The sequence below is a fragment of the Harpia harpyja genome, chromosome 12 (assembly GCF_026419915.1).
Source record: "Harpia harpyja isolate bHarHar1 chromosome 12, bHarHar1 primary haplotype, whole genome shotgun sequence".
NCBI lineage: Eukaryota > Metazoa > Chordata > Aves > Accipitriformes > Accipitridae > Harpia > Harpia harpyja.
The window spans coordinates 45093220-45111869 of record NC_068951.1 but is presented as its reverse complement, the minus strand read 5'-3'; the positions used below and the strand labels follow the sequence as shown (position 1 = coordinate 45111869).

Sequence of the window (18650 nt, the reverse complement as noted above, 5' to 3'; positions counted from 1 at the left end):
TCGCATTTGAACAGAACTTTATTTAAAATCAGAGATTATACATACTTCCTCCCACCACCGCCACTTACAAAATACGAGCGTCCGAGAACAAGGAATGCATGTTACCTTGTACGGCTCGGTTCCGGGGCATGCTCTTGGCCGCGCTGTTTACACCAGTCCCAATGATCTCGTATGGAAATATGACAACTCATACAAAAGATCTGCTCCTTCACGGCTAACAGGCATTTAATTAATCTCTACAGAAACTTTTTTGTATTACTTCTAGCGTAACTAGATTTTAAATTTGTCTTCTGCTAAGAAACCTGAAAAAAGGAAATCCTCCTTTAGCAACAGCGTACAACAGCAGACCGATTTCAGACTGCCTCTGTTACCACCACAGACAGCAAGAGGCCAGCGCAAAGCCTGGGCCACCAGCAACAAAATATGATCAATAGCAGCATTTTCCACTGCGATCTCAAGTTACAGCCTTCTACAGATGTAAGGAGGGCTTTTTTTTTTTTTGCTTCAGCATCACTAAGAAGGAACTGTGATCATCCATAGGGAAGCAGTTAAGTACTGGATCCATCGTTAGATAAAATCGAGTTGAAAGCAGGATTTACCTTAAATAGGATTAAATATATATATTGCAAGACATACCACACTCTGCAGATGCTGCACATAAAAGCAGAACCGTGGGCAGGAAGAGCAGGGTCCCTGTGCCTGCACGAAACATTCCCACACAACATCGTAAAATTTAAAACTATCACCACTTGTTGAAAGTTGTCCAAGAAGTATTTACAGCACAGCCGCGGCCCACGGCCAGGAGAGGCTCGGTAAGCCAGCAGCTCTGGCCTGCGCCGCTTGGCAGTTGTGAAACTTCAGCATCAGGTTATGTCAGAAACAGCTGCTGCTCGGTCATGCCGGTTTCTAATTAAGCAACACCCACTAACTCTATACAAACAAGCGTTTTCGTATTTATTGGGACAAGAGGTATAGGATAAAGTTTCCCGTCGTGATAAGCGTTTGAGCGCTAACGCACTGCCACATGCTGCAGTAAGACTACTCTACGCGTACAGAGAGGACGATGCACTCGGGTAAGCTACAGAACGCTGCACAGCCCAACTGCTTCACTAAGAGCATGCTTCGGGTTCGTACTCCGGCTGCTAAAAAGATCCTGGCTCCCGACTTTAAATAAAACCATTTCCAGCTATACAGAGACTCAAGCAGATCTCGAGACCGGCGTTTACAACAGATGTCAGTTATTCCAAAGTATCTACATCGCGTACAGTTTAACATATCTACAGAGAACATGACCGTATACTTCACTGGAATAAGCAGGTCCACGATCGTAGATCAACAGTGTAATTTTATTGCTTTATACACGGGGTGCTGTTCAAGGCACTGTGGCACGGGCTAGAAAACTCGGAATGACTCGTGAAGGGACCTGGAATGCGACACGGCCGATGCCGAGCACCCGCTCCTGGACAGCCGCTGCGACGAACCGGGGCTGACGGGGCGCCGGCCGGGGGGGGACAGTTCATGGCAGCGCTGGGGGGTGGCGGGGGGCGCGGACGGGCCTCGCCCGGCGCCGGGCCCCTCACATGCCCATCCGGATGCTCTGGATGATCTGGAAGATGGCTGCAAGAGAGCGGAGGAGGAGCGGGGAGTGGAGGGGAGCGCTCGCCGGGCAGCGCCCGCGGGGGCGGCGGGCTCTCCTCGGGGGCCCGAGCCGCCGGCGGGGGACCGGGAGGGGACCGGGAGGGGACCGGGGCCCGCCCGCTCACCTGATCCGCAGACGACGAAGATGAACAGCGCCAGCAGCCAGGGCCCGACCGACGCCTTCTCCTCCGGGGCCGTCCTCTGCGGGCACAGCACCGCCGTCACCCCGGGCCCCCGCCCCGCCGCCCCCGCCGCCGCCCCCGGCCCCCGCCGCCCCCGGCCCCCCGCGCACCGAGGTCTTGGCGACGTTCCCGCGCTGCGTGATGTTCTTGCTGTGCTTCTCGTTGGCCATGCGGATGCGCTGCTTCGCCACCATGGTGCGACCGACCGACCGGCCGGCCCGGGCCGCCGCCGCCGCCGCTGCGCTGCCTGGGGTCCGCGCGCCGCCCGCTGCCAGCGTCAGCACCGCGCGGCGCCGCCCGCCGGAAACACGCGCACGGCCGGCGGGCGGGGCCCGCCTACCCGCCGCCAACCCGCGCGCCCGCCGGCGGCGGCGCTTCCGGGGCAGCGGGCGGAAGCGGCCGCCCCGCGCGTCACCGTGACCGCCCCGCGCGACGTGGATGTCTCTGGGGCGGCCGCGCCGCCGCTCACCCGGAAGCGGAAGCTGAACGCGACGGGCCAAGATGGCGCCCCCCGCGCCGCTGCTGGCAGGTGCGGCGAGACCGGGCGGCGGCGGCGGCGGGGCCGCGGGGGCCGGGCCGGGCCGGGCAGCGTTCTCGCCTGGCGGGCACGCCCGCGGGCGGCGGCAGCCGCGGGGGCCGGCAGGACGCGGGGCCGGCGTAGCGGGGCCTCCCCAAACCGCTGAGCAGCCGGCGGGAGCTCGTAGCTGACTGAAGCGTGTTCGCTGCATTTTGCGGGCCGGTCGCCGCGTTCTGTGGAGTTCCTTTTAGGAGTCCTTCTTCCTTTTCTCTCTCTTCTGCTTTTTAAGTTGTCCCTAGCATCAGGGACGCGCGTTTTTCCTTTCCTGTGTTTCTAAGCTTTTAACACTGGCACCTTTGTCCTCGCTTGGGTGTATCGGGGGGCTGCAGTTGTTCGGGGTGGATTTTGGACGCCTCGCTACTGTCGATGATCTGTCGTAAATGTGGATCTTAACTTGGGAGTCTGACGGAGGACCTGGAGAACAGGCTCAAGGCAGGGGTGCGAAGCTCGTGGGTCATATTTAAAGTGCTGTTAAAATGTACCCTCGAGGTGTGTCAGGGGCACGGTGTGCCCCCAGTGAAGTACAGGGCTATAGAGCAGGTGGAGATTTGAAACCTATCAAAACAGCATTTTCTCCACTCTAATAAGCTATTGCTTAAAATGTTTTTTATTTGTTAATTTCTAAAGTGCTAAGAGAGAGGTGAAGTAAGGTTACGTGGCAGTTAAAAGAGCAGCTCTGAAGGGCGGTGTAAGGATGTCTGGTTGCAGATGTTGCTGCCGTCTGGGCGTTGCTGCATCTGCACGTGGATTCCATCGCGTGGTTCGTGTATGGACTGACCTGGCCAAGCGGGAGTGCTGCTGTGTTCTGCTGTCAGACCTCTCGTGTGCTGCTGGCCCTAACGCTTCCTTGAAATAATACAGCTGCAGAACCTGCAGCTTGAGCTAGCACAGATCCTGCTTTCTTGAGTCATGTTTGACAGTAAAAAGTTGTCACCTCAGTAGGCATCTTTGGTGTCACAGGAAAACGCATAAAACACAGCTAACGCCTACGTATCAATTGGCCATTTTGTGGTTTAACTTTGAATTTTGATATGCTTGTCATAGAATGACCTTAAAAAGTTGTGGTTTATTCACTATATAACAACTCCAACTGCATGGTTTTGCATGAATCTGTCTTTATTTCTTCTTTGTTTTGTAGTGCCGTAAGCATGGCAGTGTCCCTGAAAAGAATGAAATTTAAAACTCATTTTGTATTGGTATTTCTTTCATGCCTTCTGTTTTCCAAGTTGAGCTCCAATGTTGGAACTAACAATAGGGCAAATCCTGTCTCATGTCAGCAAAAAAATCAGTCCAACAGAATCTTTCTCTGGCAAATGCTCTTCCTGTGTTTAAGCAGCTAATCCTCGCTTTGGGGAATATCTAGGCAGCCCTTTTGAGCTCCATTGTGCAGGACTCTCATGCAGCTCTTGCAGCGACAGAGAATTGTCAGCTTCTGCAGGTTAGGCTTCATGAAAGTGCCTCCTGCAGCAGGGTTGAGAGCTGAGGACCATCGGCCATTTTGGGATGAGCTGTTGTCCCACCCTCCTTCCTTATGCAGGTGCAGCTCTTTTGTAGTTTGAGGTCATCCTGCGAGCTGAAGCCAGGCTCTTGTTTTGTGGTAACCAGTGAGGGGGTGATGGGCAATGGGCTCAAACTGGAAGTCAGGAAATTGCATTTAAACGTAAGGAAAACTGTTTTTACTCTGAGACTGAACACGGGCGCAGGCTGCCCAGAGAGGCCGTAGGTCTCCATCCTTGGGGATACTCGCCTCCTGGCCGGGCAGGGCTCCACAGCCTGGTGTCGCTGGCCCTGCTGGAGCAGGGGAAGGGTGGGGGTCCAGGGGTTCCCCCGCCTTGGCCCCTCTGCCATGCACCTCGTTTGGCTTTATCCCACCCTGCCCCGCTGCCCTCGGCAGCACTTCTGCTCCCTTCTTTGCACTGGCACCCGTGCTCCCGTAGCAGAGGGACGAACCGGTCCGTAGACCGACCCCATCGGGAAGGCTGCACGGGAAGGGCCGTGCCGGTCGAAGCGGAGAGCAGATTGCACAGCTGTGGGTCCAGGGAGGCTGGAACTGGCAGCAGTTGTCCCACTTCAGTCCTCAGCTCCGGAGAAGTGCTGGCTGGTTGCTGTTGCGTCTGCGGAGTTGTACGGCAAACTGGCGCCTCAGTTGCCTGCAGGTTGTGTGTCAGAGCTGGTGCTGGAGCTGATAGCTCAGCTCAGCTCTGCCCCTGTCCTGTGTTTTAATCCTGCGGCCACTTTGGATGAAGTCAGGTGTCTCGGCACCTGTTACATTCTGATTTTCCTTTACAACCCTCTCTCGCCTTTACTCTAAAATGCAAGCAGGGGAAAAGCGCGTGCAGGTCTCAACATTCACAAATTAGAAAAAGCTTTTGCTTTGGACGATTTTCTGAGTTTGAAACGAGTAGTTCTTTGTTTCCTCTTCCAGTGAGAGGATCCGAAGGGCTTTATATGGTGAATGGGCCACCTAGTTTCACAGAGAGCACAGCATTTCAAAGGTACTGTTATTATCACTATTTTTGATCTTTTGCACAAAAGAAATAATTTTCTAGAAAGCAAAGGTAGACTCTAGAATTAAAAAATGTATAAACATAAGTGAATTTTCTCCTACTGTCAGTAGTTCAGAAAATTGATGGTTTTATGCTTGCCTGACTTCTCATTGCCCAGGTAATAATCATTGAACAATTGCAGAGTAGATCACACTGTTACAAAGCGCCACTCGGGAGCGCAGCAGGAAAATTGGTGTGTTGATTTTTATTTTTGTTAAAAATACCTTAACTTACGCAGTATGTTTGAATACTAATGTGCATTTCTTATTTCTTTAGGGACTCTGGAAAAAATTGCAAAGCTGTTGCTTTTAGCAAGGATGGTTCCCTCTTTGGCTGGTGCAATGGAGAAAAGTTGGTGCATTTCATTATATTAATCATATAGTTTGTATTAAATAAACTGGATCAGTTATGCCCCATTTACTCTTGTCTGTGTAAAGGCTATTGCTATTAATGCAAGTGTTTGCATACATGCTTTAAATGCAGTTTATTTTTGTGTTATTGGCACTAGTGGCTTTGTTTCCTGAATATCAGATGAAATATTTACTGGTTTTTCTCATGTTTATAATGCACCCATTCCCCTGGAATCTGGATACGCTTTATTTGGGTTTTTTGTTCATAGTTCCCAGTATGATAGTACCTGGTTTTCTGAGATTAATCTATTAGTAAAGGTCACAGAAAATGAAGAGTCTATGCACCTTATGTACAAACATCACAAGGTTTCCTTTTTTTATAGACCAGGTGCATTATAGAGTTCACTAGACATCATCCTTTACATAAGAGTGCATCATGGGGTTGCTGCTGTAAAGAGGTGATCAGGCTTCTCTGAAACGATGGTATTCTTACTAACAGATTAAAAAAAATCTGCAAAAGTGTTTAGTAATACTATTTAACCACTTCTTTTAAAGTAGGTAGCTTAGATGTAGGATTTGTAACTTCTGCTGTTGCTTCTGGTTCTCCAAAATGTTCAGACTTCATTTTTCATTAAAAACTTTATTTTTGTCAATTGGAAAGGTCCATTTCCAGAAAATGTTTGTGGGGAAAAATGTTTTTCAAACAACCAGATTGTATATCCAGGTACCCATATATATTCCAAATGGCAAATCTTTCCAGTCCTGCCATGCCTCTCTGTTTTGGGGGCTGTCCATCTTCCTTCATTTTTGAGGGGGAGCAGTGAATGAGATGGTGAGGAACAGGCTCCTAATGCAGCTTCTGAGAACAGCCGTGGTTTGGATGCATCTTGATGTGATCTTTTTTGTTACTTTGGATTCCATATGCGGCAGATCTTTAATATACAGTGTTCAGAGGTGCCACTTGACCTTGTTTGTTCGGCTGTCTGACCTGTGCTTTTTATTGTCTGTGTCTCCCTGCATCCCCCAACCTCAAAAAGCCCAAATCTTACAAGTTGTATCCTTATAGATAGAAGACCTTTAAAAATACGTGGGATAAATGTGTGTTTTAATTAAGTTAGAATCTTTCTGTTGGCCGTTGCTCAACTTTAGCACTGTGGGAGCGTAGATGGACTCTGTATGGTTAGAGTATTTCTTGTCTCTTGTTCAGACTTTAAATGTTGCAGATAAAAATAAGTTATATGTTTTGACCAGTGCTTTCACTTAGTTTCTGTTATGCTTGGGTATCTGGTTTTAAAATGTGTTCTTGCAAAAATTTAGTAAAAGCAGGAGGGGAAAAATGCTCTTCTAATTTTGTTACCGTGGCCAAATTTGGGACAGATCCAGAACAGTCAAATACATGAAAAGTTACCTTGGCTATTAATTAACTGTTCTAAGCATGTTTTATTGAAATGGCATCTTTTGGTTCCAGAGTAAATATTGTTAATGTCACCAATGCTCAGTTACTGCGTTCCTTTGATCTTCCAAAGGCAGTTTGCCTTGAATTTTCACCAAAGAATAATATTCTGGCAACATGGCAGGCCTATACAGGTGAGTATTTTTCCAGCTGTAAAAGTACATGGGGTAACTGCATACTTTAATTCGGTTTGCAGGCTTTCCAGTACCTGATTTGTCATTGTAGCATGTTTATTGGCTAAATGAGCAGTATAGAAAGTGTACAGAAAATTATATGGGTAATCAAGTATATAGTGGAGGAGGGAGGGCTGCCATCTTCTGAAAGCATCTGGTATCGACCGTTCCTACAAACACTAAATCAGAGCGCATGTACTAACAATTACTTAATAAAAGTAAATCACGTGTTTCTAAAAATTGCTAACTGATCTTAGTGCAAAGAGTATGTTATGAATATAAACTGCTTGAACAGCATATATTCATATACAGACCAGGAAAATTGTAAGCTGTGTCAGAGTAGTCATGTCCTCCACTGGTCATAGCTGACTTGAGTGTTCTCCATCGTCCAGAGGGCTTTGTTCTCTCCTCTGCCTCTTTGTGGAGTTTATATTCCTGATTTAGGCAGCCTCCGTCTCATCCAAGTTGTGTGTCTAAAGTAGATGATGTAAATGCTTCCTTAGACAGAGCGAGCTGGCCATAAGCTGAGTGTGTGGGAAGTGGTCTGGGACAGGTTGTAGGATAAGATAAGGCAGCACAAGTGACAGAACTGATGCCAGCTGTGGACTGTTAGAGAACTGTTAGGAGGTCTGTTCTGAATCATTGGTAGAAAGAGGCAGGCTGTAGTATCCAGAGTGAGTAGAAGGGTACAGAGAGTTTAAAACCAGCAGAACCATTTTGTATGGCTTGCAGGTAGAGCTGTGACTGCAATGTGATGGACAAAATGCACTGTGTTCTTGTGAGAACAAAATGTAGGAGTGGAGAACATACCTTCATTGTTTGCCAAGAGGACAGCTTTTGATTTTGGTTAAAAAACACGCATTAAAAAAGCTGTGTTAAGTGTTGGTGGTTCTAGTCTTGTAATGGGGAGTAGAAACCCTATACTTCCAAATGTTAGTTCTTTCTGCAGACTGAAAGACTGTAGAAAGACTTATGTTCATAGGTAAAGCAATTAGCAACCTAGGGTTTAGTCCCTCAGGGTAGGATGCTTCTTGTAAGAAGTTTATGCATGTTTGGTTGCTTCTGCAATCATGAGAGAGAACGTCATTGTGGTGAAGCAGATTTAATCCCCAGAGACCGCTACTGTTTTTGTTGCAGCTGCTAAAGATGGCACAGTGGGGGTGCCCAACCTACAACTTCATGATGTGAAAACTGGAAAATGTTTAAAATCTTTCATCCAGAAGAAGATGCAGAACTGGTAAATAACATTTCCAGCTGCTAATTGTTTGCAAAAAAATGTGGTTTCCAAAATCTGATCCGGGTAAATAGAGCTTTTAGGGTGGTGGTGGCTTTCAAAATACTGCCTGAAAGCAAGTATCTGTGCTTGTAAGTATCTTTGTATGTAGTTATAGTTGTTGTTTCTTAGTATAAATTCACTATCATTTTGCACCACAGAGAAAGCTGGGGAGACAATAACAAAGTCTAGTTGTATATTTTTTACTATACAGATGTCATTTGTCCATTTGAAACATGTATCATGTTTGAACTTGCTTGGCTTTAAAAATGGAAGAAAAAAAAAATCCCAGGCTCCTAAAGATGAGCATCATTCAGTGTTTCTGATTTTTTTCTTTAAATGTAGGTGTCCTTGCTGGGCAGATGACGAAAGCATTTGTGCCAGGAATGTAAACAATGAAGTGCACTTCTTTGAAAACAACAACTTTGGTACGCAAGTATTTCTATATGTTTCATTGCATTCTATATAGAGATCTGGTTTTGGGTGTTGGGTTTTTTTTTTCCAAAGTTTTCCTCATTTTTTCTTTTGCTTGCTTTTTATTTTAAATATTGCCTACATTCTGTTTGAATTTGGAATTCAGAATCATTATGTTTTAATGAAGTTTGTTTTCACTTTCTTGTTTACCTTTTTAGTGACTTATCTAGTATGAAGTGCATCTAATTTTTTTAATTAAAGAGGCCTGATTCTGTATCGTTTCTCATTTAATGAGATCCAGGAAATTGTCAATAGAGAACGTGATCTATGCTTACTTCTTTGGGTTGTGTGTATTCTGTCAATGAGCTATTAAAAATGAAAATTTATGGCAAAAATGAAGTTGTACAGCTAGAGCATTTTTTTTTCAAGGAAATTTACTACTAGTGGTAGAATATTTGGAGTCAATAGAGGTTGAAAAGAGAAAGGGGAAGAAAAAGGCAGGAAGATAAAAATGGATTAGAACAAAAATTTAAAGGAATACAAGACAACTACTGGGGGGAGAACAGTGGTGTGGTTTTTTGGTGGTTTTTTTGTTGGTTTGGTTTTGTTGGTTTTGTTTTGTTTTTTTTTTTAATATAAAGCTGGTACAATAATTTATTCTGGGAGCTAAAAATACAGCCTATGAGAGATGCAGTTTCCTGAGAATTAGCCCTACTGATGTTAACAAAGCTATACTAGGGAAGTATGGAATATCTGTTCCAGCATGAGGTCTGCTGCTCAGTGCAGACTTCCTTGCTGGAATAAGGTTGTGGGTTGCTGCTGTTTGTTTACTTTTTAAAAGCGTGTTTCCCATAAGTTGTTTGTGGAAAGGGGCAATGTTCAGCACAGAACAGGCCTTTATGAACACCTCCTATCAGGAAGAATCATCCAGTAAAGTTGCAAGGGGAGAACTCCAGCTCTCTGTAATGGTGTGTGTTACCTGGATGTGACTGATGCTGCTTCCTCTGAAGTCAGCACAGATAAGACGAAGAACACTGTCCCTTGCTTAAAACATGAGCTGTGTTCACATGGGGTTCAGAAGCTTCCTTGCTGATTGAACTTCCAGATACTAAATACTGGATTTCAGACCTAGGCTCAGTTCAAGTTGGTTTTGTAAGTAAAAATGTGTGATGAAATGGGAAGGTAATGGTTGTTTGCCTAGGGAAAAAAAATCATTTATCATTATATATACTGTTCTTTATTATCCATGATACAGACCCATAAAAAGGTATAGTTAAGTAATCCAGGCTAAAATGGTTTGTCATTAACATCATCACATCTGTGGACTTTGTTTTGGTTTTTTTTCAGCTACTATTGCAAATAAACTGCATTTGCAGAAGGTTAATGATTTTGTGTTATCTCCAGGAGCACAGCCAACCAAGGTATTTCTGCTGATGTTTCCAATTTTTTTCTTGGTTTTCTTCAAAAAATTACTGTAATTTTAGTACAGCATACTAGTAGTGAATAGACCCCATGCTACCAACAATATTGCCTGCAATAAAATCTCGTGGCTTTGTTTTAGGTGGCTGTGTATGTTCCAGGCAGTAAAGGCGCACCGTCATTTGTTAGACTCTATCAGTATCCCAACTTTGGTGGCCCTCAGTCTGCACTAGCCAATAAAAGTTTCTTTAAAGCTGACAAGGTGACAATGCTATGGAACAAAAAAGGTATAATAGCTCTATGTTTAAGTTTTTGTATTCCACCCATTTTGGATTTAATTACTTTGTTTACTGTGTGGGTTTTGCGTTTAATTTCCATGTGCAGATAAATACTGAAGATAGCCATTAATGCCAGTGCAATGTTAAGGTTACAATTCTGAATACCCTGAAGTACTCATAACTTTTCTGTGTTGACTTCCATGATTTTGTATATTGTAATTGAGAATATTCTACATGGTGGTAAATTTTGCAGTTGAGTAACAAATTCAAATTTAATTTTGCATTCTGTGATGATAATGTACTTGGACAATAAACATAAGATTATACCAGAGCATAAACTGTTCTTAATCTGTAAAATTGTATATACCCAGGCGTATCGCAACTGGGAAGACTTGGACAGTTCTCTGAGTGCTTTGCTATTTGTTAGCCATGAGCTGTTTCAGAATAATTTAGTAAAAACTGTTTTACTTCAACCCACATTGTTTGGAATACAGGGAAGGTATTATGTACATGTAGAAACCACATGTGGGCACACAGTTTTGGATAAAATAGATATACATACAAAAGCTGTTGATGAAACATTTCATTCAAGGACTGATCAGGTTGCTTGGTTTCTGCCTTAGATGGGAATCTTCTTTTTATGGCTGCAAAAGTATGTTCGCTTTCTCGTAATTCAGCGGTGGATGAATAGACTTAGCTTACACTTTTCATTTGAGAAAGGAAGATACTCCTTCTGTTTGGGTTAACACTGAGGAGAAATTAAATTCAGAAGAGAATAACATTACTGTTATGTAAGCAACTAACTAGAATTCATAATCGAACTAATTTCTCTTTGTTCATGGTAGTTTGTGAAATAGTTTATATAATTTGCAGTAATTGTATTAAAGTAACTGTGTGTCTGTTCTATTAGCCACTGCTGTGCTAGTAATAGCTAGTACAGAAGTTGATAAAACGGGTGCTTCGTACTACGGAGAGCAAACTCTGCACTACATTGCAACAAATGGAGAAAGTGCGGTCGTACAATTGCGTAAGTAGCTCTCACTCTCAGGCATTTTTTCAATGTATTACAGCTCTTGATAGTGGGAATTGCTGTTTCACCAGCTTTTGTTTAATGTATGAAGTGTTTTTTTGTTAGTGTAATGAAGTAATCTTTAAAAAAAAAAAATCAAAGTACTATTAACAAAAAAAAACCTTCACCAGACTTTTTTTTACTCTGGAGTAAAGCGGTGGTGTGTGGGGTTTATTTGTTGTTTTTTTTTTTTTTAATAGCTGAATTATCTTGTCATCTTTGGCATACTTGTGTGCTCTCTGCCACTGACATTAAGATGACACTTTCAGTTAGTATATACAAATAATTTGCTTGGGAGGGTGTTCATGTGCACAGGAAGGGAATTGTGTATGTTTACTAAGGAAACACCTGGACAACGAAGCCAGTTAGTGTCTGAGAATCCAAAATGGGCGGGAAGGTATGTTACCAAACAGAATAATCCTACCTGCACTTTTAGATGTGCAATTGATAGTGTTACTTAAGGAGCTGGGGCAGAGTGAGAACAATTTTTTGAAGCATATTGGAAAATAGAAGTCCTTTATTTTGTATTGTAAAATGGAAAGTGTTCTGAGACATAAAAATGACATGTCAGGGAGAGGCAAGTGGATGTGCTTAATTTCAGTGTCTTGTTTGAACTGGAAGTCCATTTGTTAATTTCCCCTATGTTGGTATTTTGTCATTATTTTAAGCTGTTGCTGTTTACCATAAACACCTGTCTTCTTTGGGGTTGTAGAGAGGCTAGTTTGTTGTGAATATTTCAAAACACTGGGGATGGGGTGATGCAGACTATCTATGTCTAAGTGACCATAGAGAGACTGAGAATATGTTCTTTTCAATACTAGTGCTGACTGGGAGAACTTCCCCAGTTTGCCTTCTGTAGCAAAACTTGTGGGAGCAAGTACCATGCCCTGTTTCCCTTTGTTGCTAACTTCACTGGGGAAAAATAATCAGGATTATAACTCTGTATCTAGAATGTCTCTGGGAACAGTTTCCTGGATTGAGAACACTAGTTGTTTAATTACGTGCTTATTAAAACCTTCTTTGCCCTTTGAAATTATTTATTTCCAACGCATCTTTATTTAACAGGAAGTTTATTGCTAATTTTCATTTAATTTAGCTATTCCTTTCAAGGAACAAAACAAACTGATGTCTGTTTTGTAAAACTGTTTTTTCCAACAAAAGCAAGTGGTGGGCACTTTGAGTGGTGCCTCATTTCCTGTGGATTTGTATCATCTGGTTACTTTTGAGGTCCAGTTTTGAAGTTTTTTTCACACTGGCATTTGTAGAGGGTTTTTCATTTTTGACTAATACATGCTCATGCTGTAGCCTTTGCCTTAGCTGTTGAAGCCTGTATAAAGCTGTCCTCATCTCTCCAGCTGCCTACTGTCATGAAACGTGCAGAGACATAATTTTCTGTCAGACCTCTGTCTCTGCAGTTGGACTTGGTTAATGTCATCTGGAAAGTTTTAAAAGGGAAAACACACAGACAGTGTGATTGCACAGGCTAGTTTCTAAAGATAATGAGGCTTTAGAATAACAACAGGAATGAATGATTTAAATCAGTTTGATATTTTGGGTCAACGTCTGGATTTAAGAATTGTCAGTAACGCACGTAGCACTTATCTGAAATACAGGTGCAGATACCCAGATTATGAAAAGTTACAACGACCTATGGTTTTAATTTACCCCTGTACATTTTACATGAGTTTCCATCACTACTTCATCATTCTTCAGTATCTCCTAAAGTTCCAACCCCCAGAATAGCGTCTAACAATACCAAGTTTTAATCATTATGTGTAAAACCATTTTTTGTGTGCTCTCTCACTTTAAAATCTGTCTTATAAAATACCGTGTGTGAGCATGGTCCAAAGGTAACTTAGATCAATATTTCTTAGCTCTACAAAGCTGAGCTATGCAATATTTCTTAGATTAAAAAAAAGAGGAACTAGTATCCAGCTGGTATAAAACTCCTGTTTTTGCAGGTTTCCAGTGGGACAGTTTGAGAAGGTTCTGAGAGATCATACTTGAATAACGAGGGGGAAAAAAAAAGGAATTTTTTTACATGGAAAAAAATATGCTTACTGTTAAAGTGCTGATGCTGACCCTACAGAGGTAATTTGGAATGGCTGCAGTTATTGTTGCAAACCTTAACTAAAATTATCAGAAGATAAAATGTTGTTTCTACCTCTATTGTTAGCAGAATTAATTTTCACTGTCAATAATTAGATCACAGCATTTTGGCAAAGCGTGAAGTTAAGAATTACTATTCATTTTATTTTTGCTTACACTGAAAAGATACAGTCTCCTAACAACAGCTGCATATTTTCCTTTTCCTTTAGCAAAAAATGGTCCTATTTATGATGTTGTTTGGAACCCCAATTCTGTTGAGTTCTGTGCTGTCTATGGTTTTATGCCTGCCAAAGCAACAATTTTTAATCTGAAATGTGACCCCGTGTTTGATTTTGGAACCGGGCCTCGCAATGCTGCCTACTACAGCCCCCATGGACACATCCTAGTGCTAGCAGGATTTGGAAATCTCAGGGGACAGATGGAAGTGTGGGACGTTAAAAACTACAAACTCATTTCCAAACCAGTAGCCTCGGATTCCACATACTTTGCTTGGTGTCCTGACGGGGAGCATATTGTAACAGCCACATGTGCTCCCAGGCTACGAGTCAGTAACGGTTACAAGATATGGCACTACACTGGCTCTCTGTTACACAACTATGAAGTTCCATCAAACGAAGAAATGTGGCAAGTTTCCTGGCAGCCCTTCTTGGATGGAGTGTTCCCAGCGAAAGCAGTAAAATACCAGGCAGTTCCAAGTGAATTGCCCAGTGCTGAGCCAAAGCCTGCTCAAGCGTATAGACCTCCAGCCCTGAGAAACAAACCTGTAACAAGTTCCAAGCTTGTAAGTAGACAGTTTCGTATGTGAACTAACTAAATTGTTCTGTTCCTTGCTTCTCCCGTCTGTATTTAATGAGACACATCAGAAGAGTAATCAGACTGGCGGTAGTATTGTGGGTTTTTTCGGAGGTTTTCTTGATAATCCTCTTTGACACTTTGCTCACCATTTGAAGGAATGTATGCTAGAAAACTGAAATTTCTTTGGTCCAAATACTCTCCTTTTACAAAGTCATTTGCAAACTTTAAAAACGCTCTCTACAACATCCACTGGAATAATAAACAGCAAATTTGGTTTATGGTGAAATTGGATACTCTAGTTAAGATAGAAACCTCTGATTTGGGTGACCCGACTTACCAGTCTAAATCCAGCTAGACAGGTGGTTTGACTGTCCTTCTAACAGCTGCTTTTTTTTTTTTTTTTAAGGTAAGTTCCCTTGCTAGAAAGAGATTGATTGTTAGCCAGTCAGCTGCAGTTTAAACAGGTTTCAGTATAGTGACCTACTTGTCTAATTAGTTTCTTTTCTGCAAATTTTCAAAGTAGGCTGAGTAGCAACTAACGACACTTAACAATTGCACCCTTGATGTGTAAGTCTTAGAAGAGCTTTGATTTTGAGCCTGGTGCTTTTGAAGGAAAGACTGCTGTTTGGCTTGTGAGGAATCTCATGCTCATGTCAGTTTTTGCAAATGATCAACAAGCAGAGGTAGTAGAGAAAAGATGCATTAAATAAAGTAATTGTTTACTTATATGGGCAAGAAATCTTGTCATGTGCATTAAAACAATCCAGCTCCTCAGTTAAGAGTTACCTTAAAAAAACCCTTTTCACACACACCCCCCCAAGAAACCCCACCCCATCTACCCTCCCAGCAGCCTGTTTTTCCTTTCTTGTCACTAGGAGACTGAGTTTTAAAAGTTGTCAGCAAAAGCAAAATGCCAAGCTTCAGTAATTTTGTGCTGATTTATTCCTCTCTGATTTTATTCCCCCTGCCCCCCCTCAGCCCCAGATAGAAAACATGATGATTATTTTATCAGAAGTCCATGAAATCTTTAGGACATACAGGATAGTCCCATCCAAACTTGAGAATGAATGAGTTTGAAACCCTTTTCACACTGTCTTCTGCTACTTGAAAGGGCACAAACTTTTTTTTTTTCCTTCCTTTGTTTGTTTTTCTTTCTTCTTCCTTTATGGTCCATCTTGCATATGGTGTTGTCTTAAGTAGGTTTAGAGCATCACTGTTGGGTTTTTTGTACCAATGCGCTTGCCAACATGGAGTATTGGTTTTGTAACTGTTAATTTTCCATATGCTGCAGCATGAGGATGAGCCACCTCAGAATATGAAACCTCAGTCAGGAAGCGGTGATAAGCCACTCTCTAAAACAGCTCTCAAAAATCAAAGGAAGCATGAAGCAAAGAAAGCTGCTAAACAGGTACTGCAAAAGTAGTTCTTTCAATGATAATGTTAATTCGTTTTAACAAACGGTGTTGATCAGTCTCAGGGCAGTGACTGTTAGTCCCACTGAGAGCCCTCCACACATCTTGCATGTGTTAAGTTGTGGGGAGGGTGGTAGAGTTTCTTATCAGACTGAAGCAGGTACAAAAGGATGACTTAAAAATAACAGCTTTGGTTAGTTGCTGTGAATGGTAGCAGAAATCAGTGTTAAGACTAAGTAATCCTGACTTTTGACCTTCAGACAATCTGCACAGGTTTGGGGGTTTGTTTTTTTTTTTTTTTTCAATGGTTGGTGAGAGGTTAAGAACAGACTTGCTGCTTTGATGTGTCCCCCCCGGCAGGTCAGGGCTGAGGCATGTTATGAGGGCAGATCAAAGACAGCCTGTTCTGTTTTGCTTGCTGTTCTTTGGCTAGGTAGATAAAAATCAGTTTTTGGTATTAGCCTTCCAATTTCTACAAAATTCTGAAGCAATAATTTCTTTAAATAAGATTTTTTTTTTTTTTTTTAGTTTCTTACACTGGTTTTGAGCCCTTTTACTTCAGAGACAATGACCCACCAGTCCACTTTATAAAATATTTGTGTATGTGTTTGTCGTGTCATCCTTACTGATGCTTCCCTATGCTATGTATGGTTGGTGTCTTGAGGAAGTAGAAATTAAACAAGATGCAGCATGTGAGTTGTTATAGATAACCCCTTTTTTGTGGAAAGCATATATATAGGTAATTCAATACATCAAAGCAAGTCACTTAGAAATTTTGGAGAATACCAGCAAACTAGTGAAAGAAGAAATATTAAATGGATTTCTTAAAATGATTAAAGACATTTTTCAGTCCCTTTGCAATCAAGATAATGTGTTTATCTTATTTGTCTACAGGAGGCCAAAGCTGAAGCAAACCAGGAATCTACACAGTCCTCAGCATCACAGAATGCACCACGGAGTGCTGTGCCTACCTTTACATCAGGAGATCCTGAAGTTGACAAGAAGATAAAGAATTTAAAAAAGGTGAGGTGTTTTTTGTTGGGTGGGTTTTTTTTTTTTTCTAACAAACAGCAGATTTCTCTAAGAGATGGTCTGTAAGATCTAGTCTGATTGTAAGGTGACTTGAGCTTAGAAGGGTAGCATTTACACAGATGGTAATTTCCTGAATTTGTAAACCAACTTCCTTTTGCTTTTCCCTCTCCTAAAACAGTGGAGGTCATCCTTTGCCAGGACTCCTAAAGATCTTACCAGAGTAGCATCTAGACAGGGTAGAAGCCACTGACAGGTGCATGGAAGAGTATTGCAGTCTCCTGTGATGAATGCTGCTGCATGTGCAGCCGCTGCTCAGAGCTGAGGGGTAGGGGTACAGCTTAAAGGTGTTTGTGCTTAGAAAGCAGCTGTGTGGGCTGCTTCTTTATTGGATCTTGGATCTGAGAAAATGCTATGTGGTTTTGGTTTCTTCCCTAACTTCTAAATGGTATGAGTGTGAAGTTTACTGCCAATCTTGGAAATTCTTGGATGAAATAATTTCAGAACGGAAGTTGTTTGGTTCAGGCTAGAGAATCTTTCCCATTTCTACGTAATCCATCGGGGCTTTCTTCTCTTGGCTGCCTCCTGTTTTTCATCATCTCTGTTTGGATTAATATTACAGGCTTTCTGAGGAAAATGTGTGGTGAAGAGGGATATAGTGATACTGGAGGAGTAATTTCTGAATTTGGATCCAGCCCTGCAGTGAGCTAATGTATGGTGTTTATGTTTCAGAGACTAAGCAGCGCTTCTATTCTCTAGTTTTGTTCTTGAAAGAAATGTCTTTTATTGGTGGGAAATTCTGGATTGAGCATCTGGAGATGCTTAAATGAAATGTGCCTTCCATATTGAGATCTGCCTCCTGGTAAATCAGCAATTGCAAGGGCAGGAACTTCTAAGACTTTTTTCTACTCGTGGTTCACCAATATTTTTGCATTAGTGTGTTTTGGTTGTTTGTTTTTACAGAAACTAAAAGCAATTGAGCAGCTGAAGGAACAAGCAGCTGCTGGCAAACAGCTAGAGAAAAATCAGGTACTGTAAGATGTATGCAGTTTATTCTCGTTTCATTTTATAATAAGCTAGCTCTGTGACGTCTTGTGCTTTTTTGTTCTAGTTGGAGAAGATTCAGAAAGAAACTGCTCTCCTTCAGGAACTGGAAGACCTAGAACTGGGTCTTTAAAAACACTTCACGGAAATCCAGTGCGACGTTAACACAAAGTTCATGAAAAATATAATTTGTTATTAACTTGAACATAATAAAATGTTTCAGCAAATTACTGAGGATGCAAAAGTCCAGGGCTTTGCTGCACACTTGCCTTTTAAAGAGCTTTCCTAAAGATCTGTGCACGTGTGGAACTGTAGGCAAGTAACGAGTATCACGTCAGCCAGTTCTGCTGCTGTTCAAACCAGAAACGTGCTGACGTAAGCATATTGCCCCAAAACCAGCAGCAGCCTGTTGGTCTATCTCTTTTGTGTTTGGGCGTGAGGAAGGAAGGCGCTGAGGTTTACCCGGTGTGAGGAAGGAAGGCGATGAGGTTTACCCGCTTGATAGCTTTATTGTATTGAAAAAGACAGGTGATCTATATGCAATACTGGGCTGTAGATAAAAATAAAGAGCATTTAATAAGAAGTACTTCCCTTCTTTGGTCATACGGGCAGAGCTTCTTAAAATAACGAGGCCGTGCCGCCGCTGAGGACAGACGACGCTTCCCATGCTGCGGCTGCTGTGGTGACCCTCGCACCTTTTTTTGCCCGACTCCGCGGTTTTTATTTTCCGTTCTCCTTCCGCCCACCCCTCCCTTTTTTGGTCCCTTTCCCCGTGGCCGTTGACCCGTTCACCCACCGGCCTCCCGCCTCGGGGCAGGGACGGGCCTACCCCGGCCTCCGCTGCTCGCTCACCGCCGTCGCCTCCTCGTTGGCTTAATGAAAACCGGGG

General features: G+C 42.9%; 2 protein-coding genes across 5 annotated transcripts; one reads left to right on the top strand and one right to left on the bottom strand.

Moving 5' to 3' along the window:
* Nucleotides 1–2128, bottom strand: SERP1 (stress associated endoplasmic reticulum protein 1). The gene is made up of 3 exons (XM_052803385.1): nt 1931–2128; nt 1764–1839; nt 1–1617 (listed from the first exon to the last, which is right to left on the bottom strand). Exons 1-3 carry the CDS (start codon nt 2012–2014, stop codon nt 1577–1579), a joined length of 201 nt encoding a protein of 66 aa, XP_052659345.1. The 5' UTR covers nt 2015–2128; the 3' UTR covers nt 1–1576.
* Nucleotides 2129–2234: 106 nt separating this feature from the next.
* On the top strand, nt 2235–18344 carry EIF2A (eukaryotic translation initiation factor 2A). Of its 4 annotated transcripts, XR_008237467.1 has the most exons (15): nt 2235–2349; nt 4823–4892; nt 5220–5294; nt 6762–6880; nt 8057–8156; nt 8538–8620; nt 9954–10027; nt 10168–10312; nt 11214–11330; nt 13691–14262; nt 15568–15684; nt 16583–16711; nt 17681–17746; nt 17829–18217; nt 18250–18344. XR_008237467.1 is itself a non-coding variant. In XM_052803381.1 (14 exons), the coding sequence occupies exons 1-14, from the start codon at nt 2322–2324 to the stop codon at nt 17892–17894; spliced, it is 1761 nt and encodes a 586-aa protein (XP_052659341.1). In that variant the 5' UTR covers nt 2235–2321; the 3' UTR covers nt 17895–18344. The 4 variants fall into 4 exon arrangements, 3 of the variants coding, with proteins under 3 accessions (XP_052659341.1, XP_052659342.1, XP_052659343.1); XM_052803381.1 differs by having other exon boundaries at nt 17829–18344; XM_052803382.1 differs by lacking the exon at nt 2235–2349 and adding an exon at nt 2462–4057 and having other exon boundaries at nt 17829–18344.
* Nucleotides 18345–18650: the final 306 nt, after the last annotated feature.

Coding starts and splice junctions, on each gene's coding strand:
- SERP1 (XM_052803385.1), bottom strand. CDS start 2,014: ATGGTGGCGAAGCAGCGCATCCGCATGGCCAACGAGAAGCACAGCAAG. Junction 1,840..1,930: donor GGAACGTCGCCAAGACCTCG/GTGCGCGGGGGG, acceptor CTGTGCCCGCAG/AGGACGGCCCCGGAGGAGAA. Junction 1,618..1,763: donor CTTCGTCGTCTGCGGATCAG/GTGAGCGGGCGG, acceptor GCTCTCTTGCAG/CCATCTTCCAGATCATCCAG.
- EIF2A (XM_052803381.1), top strand. CDS start 2,322: ATGGCGCCCCCCGCGCCGCTGCTGGCAG. Junction 10,028..10,167: donor CAGGAGCACAGCCAACCAAG/GTATTTCTGCTG, acceptor GCTTTGTTTTAG/GTGGCTGTGTATGTTCCAGG. Junction 15,685..16,582: donor CAAAGAAAGCTGCTAAACAG/GTACTGCAAAAG, acceptor ATTTGTCTACAG/GAGGCCAAAGCTGAAGCAAA.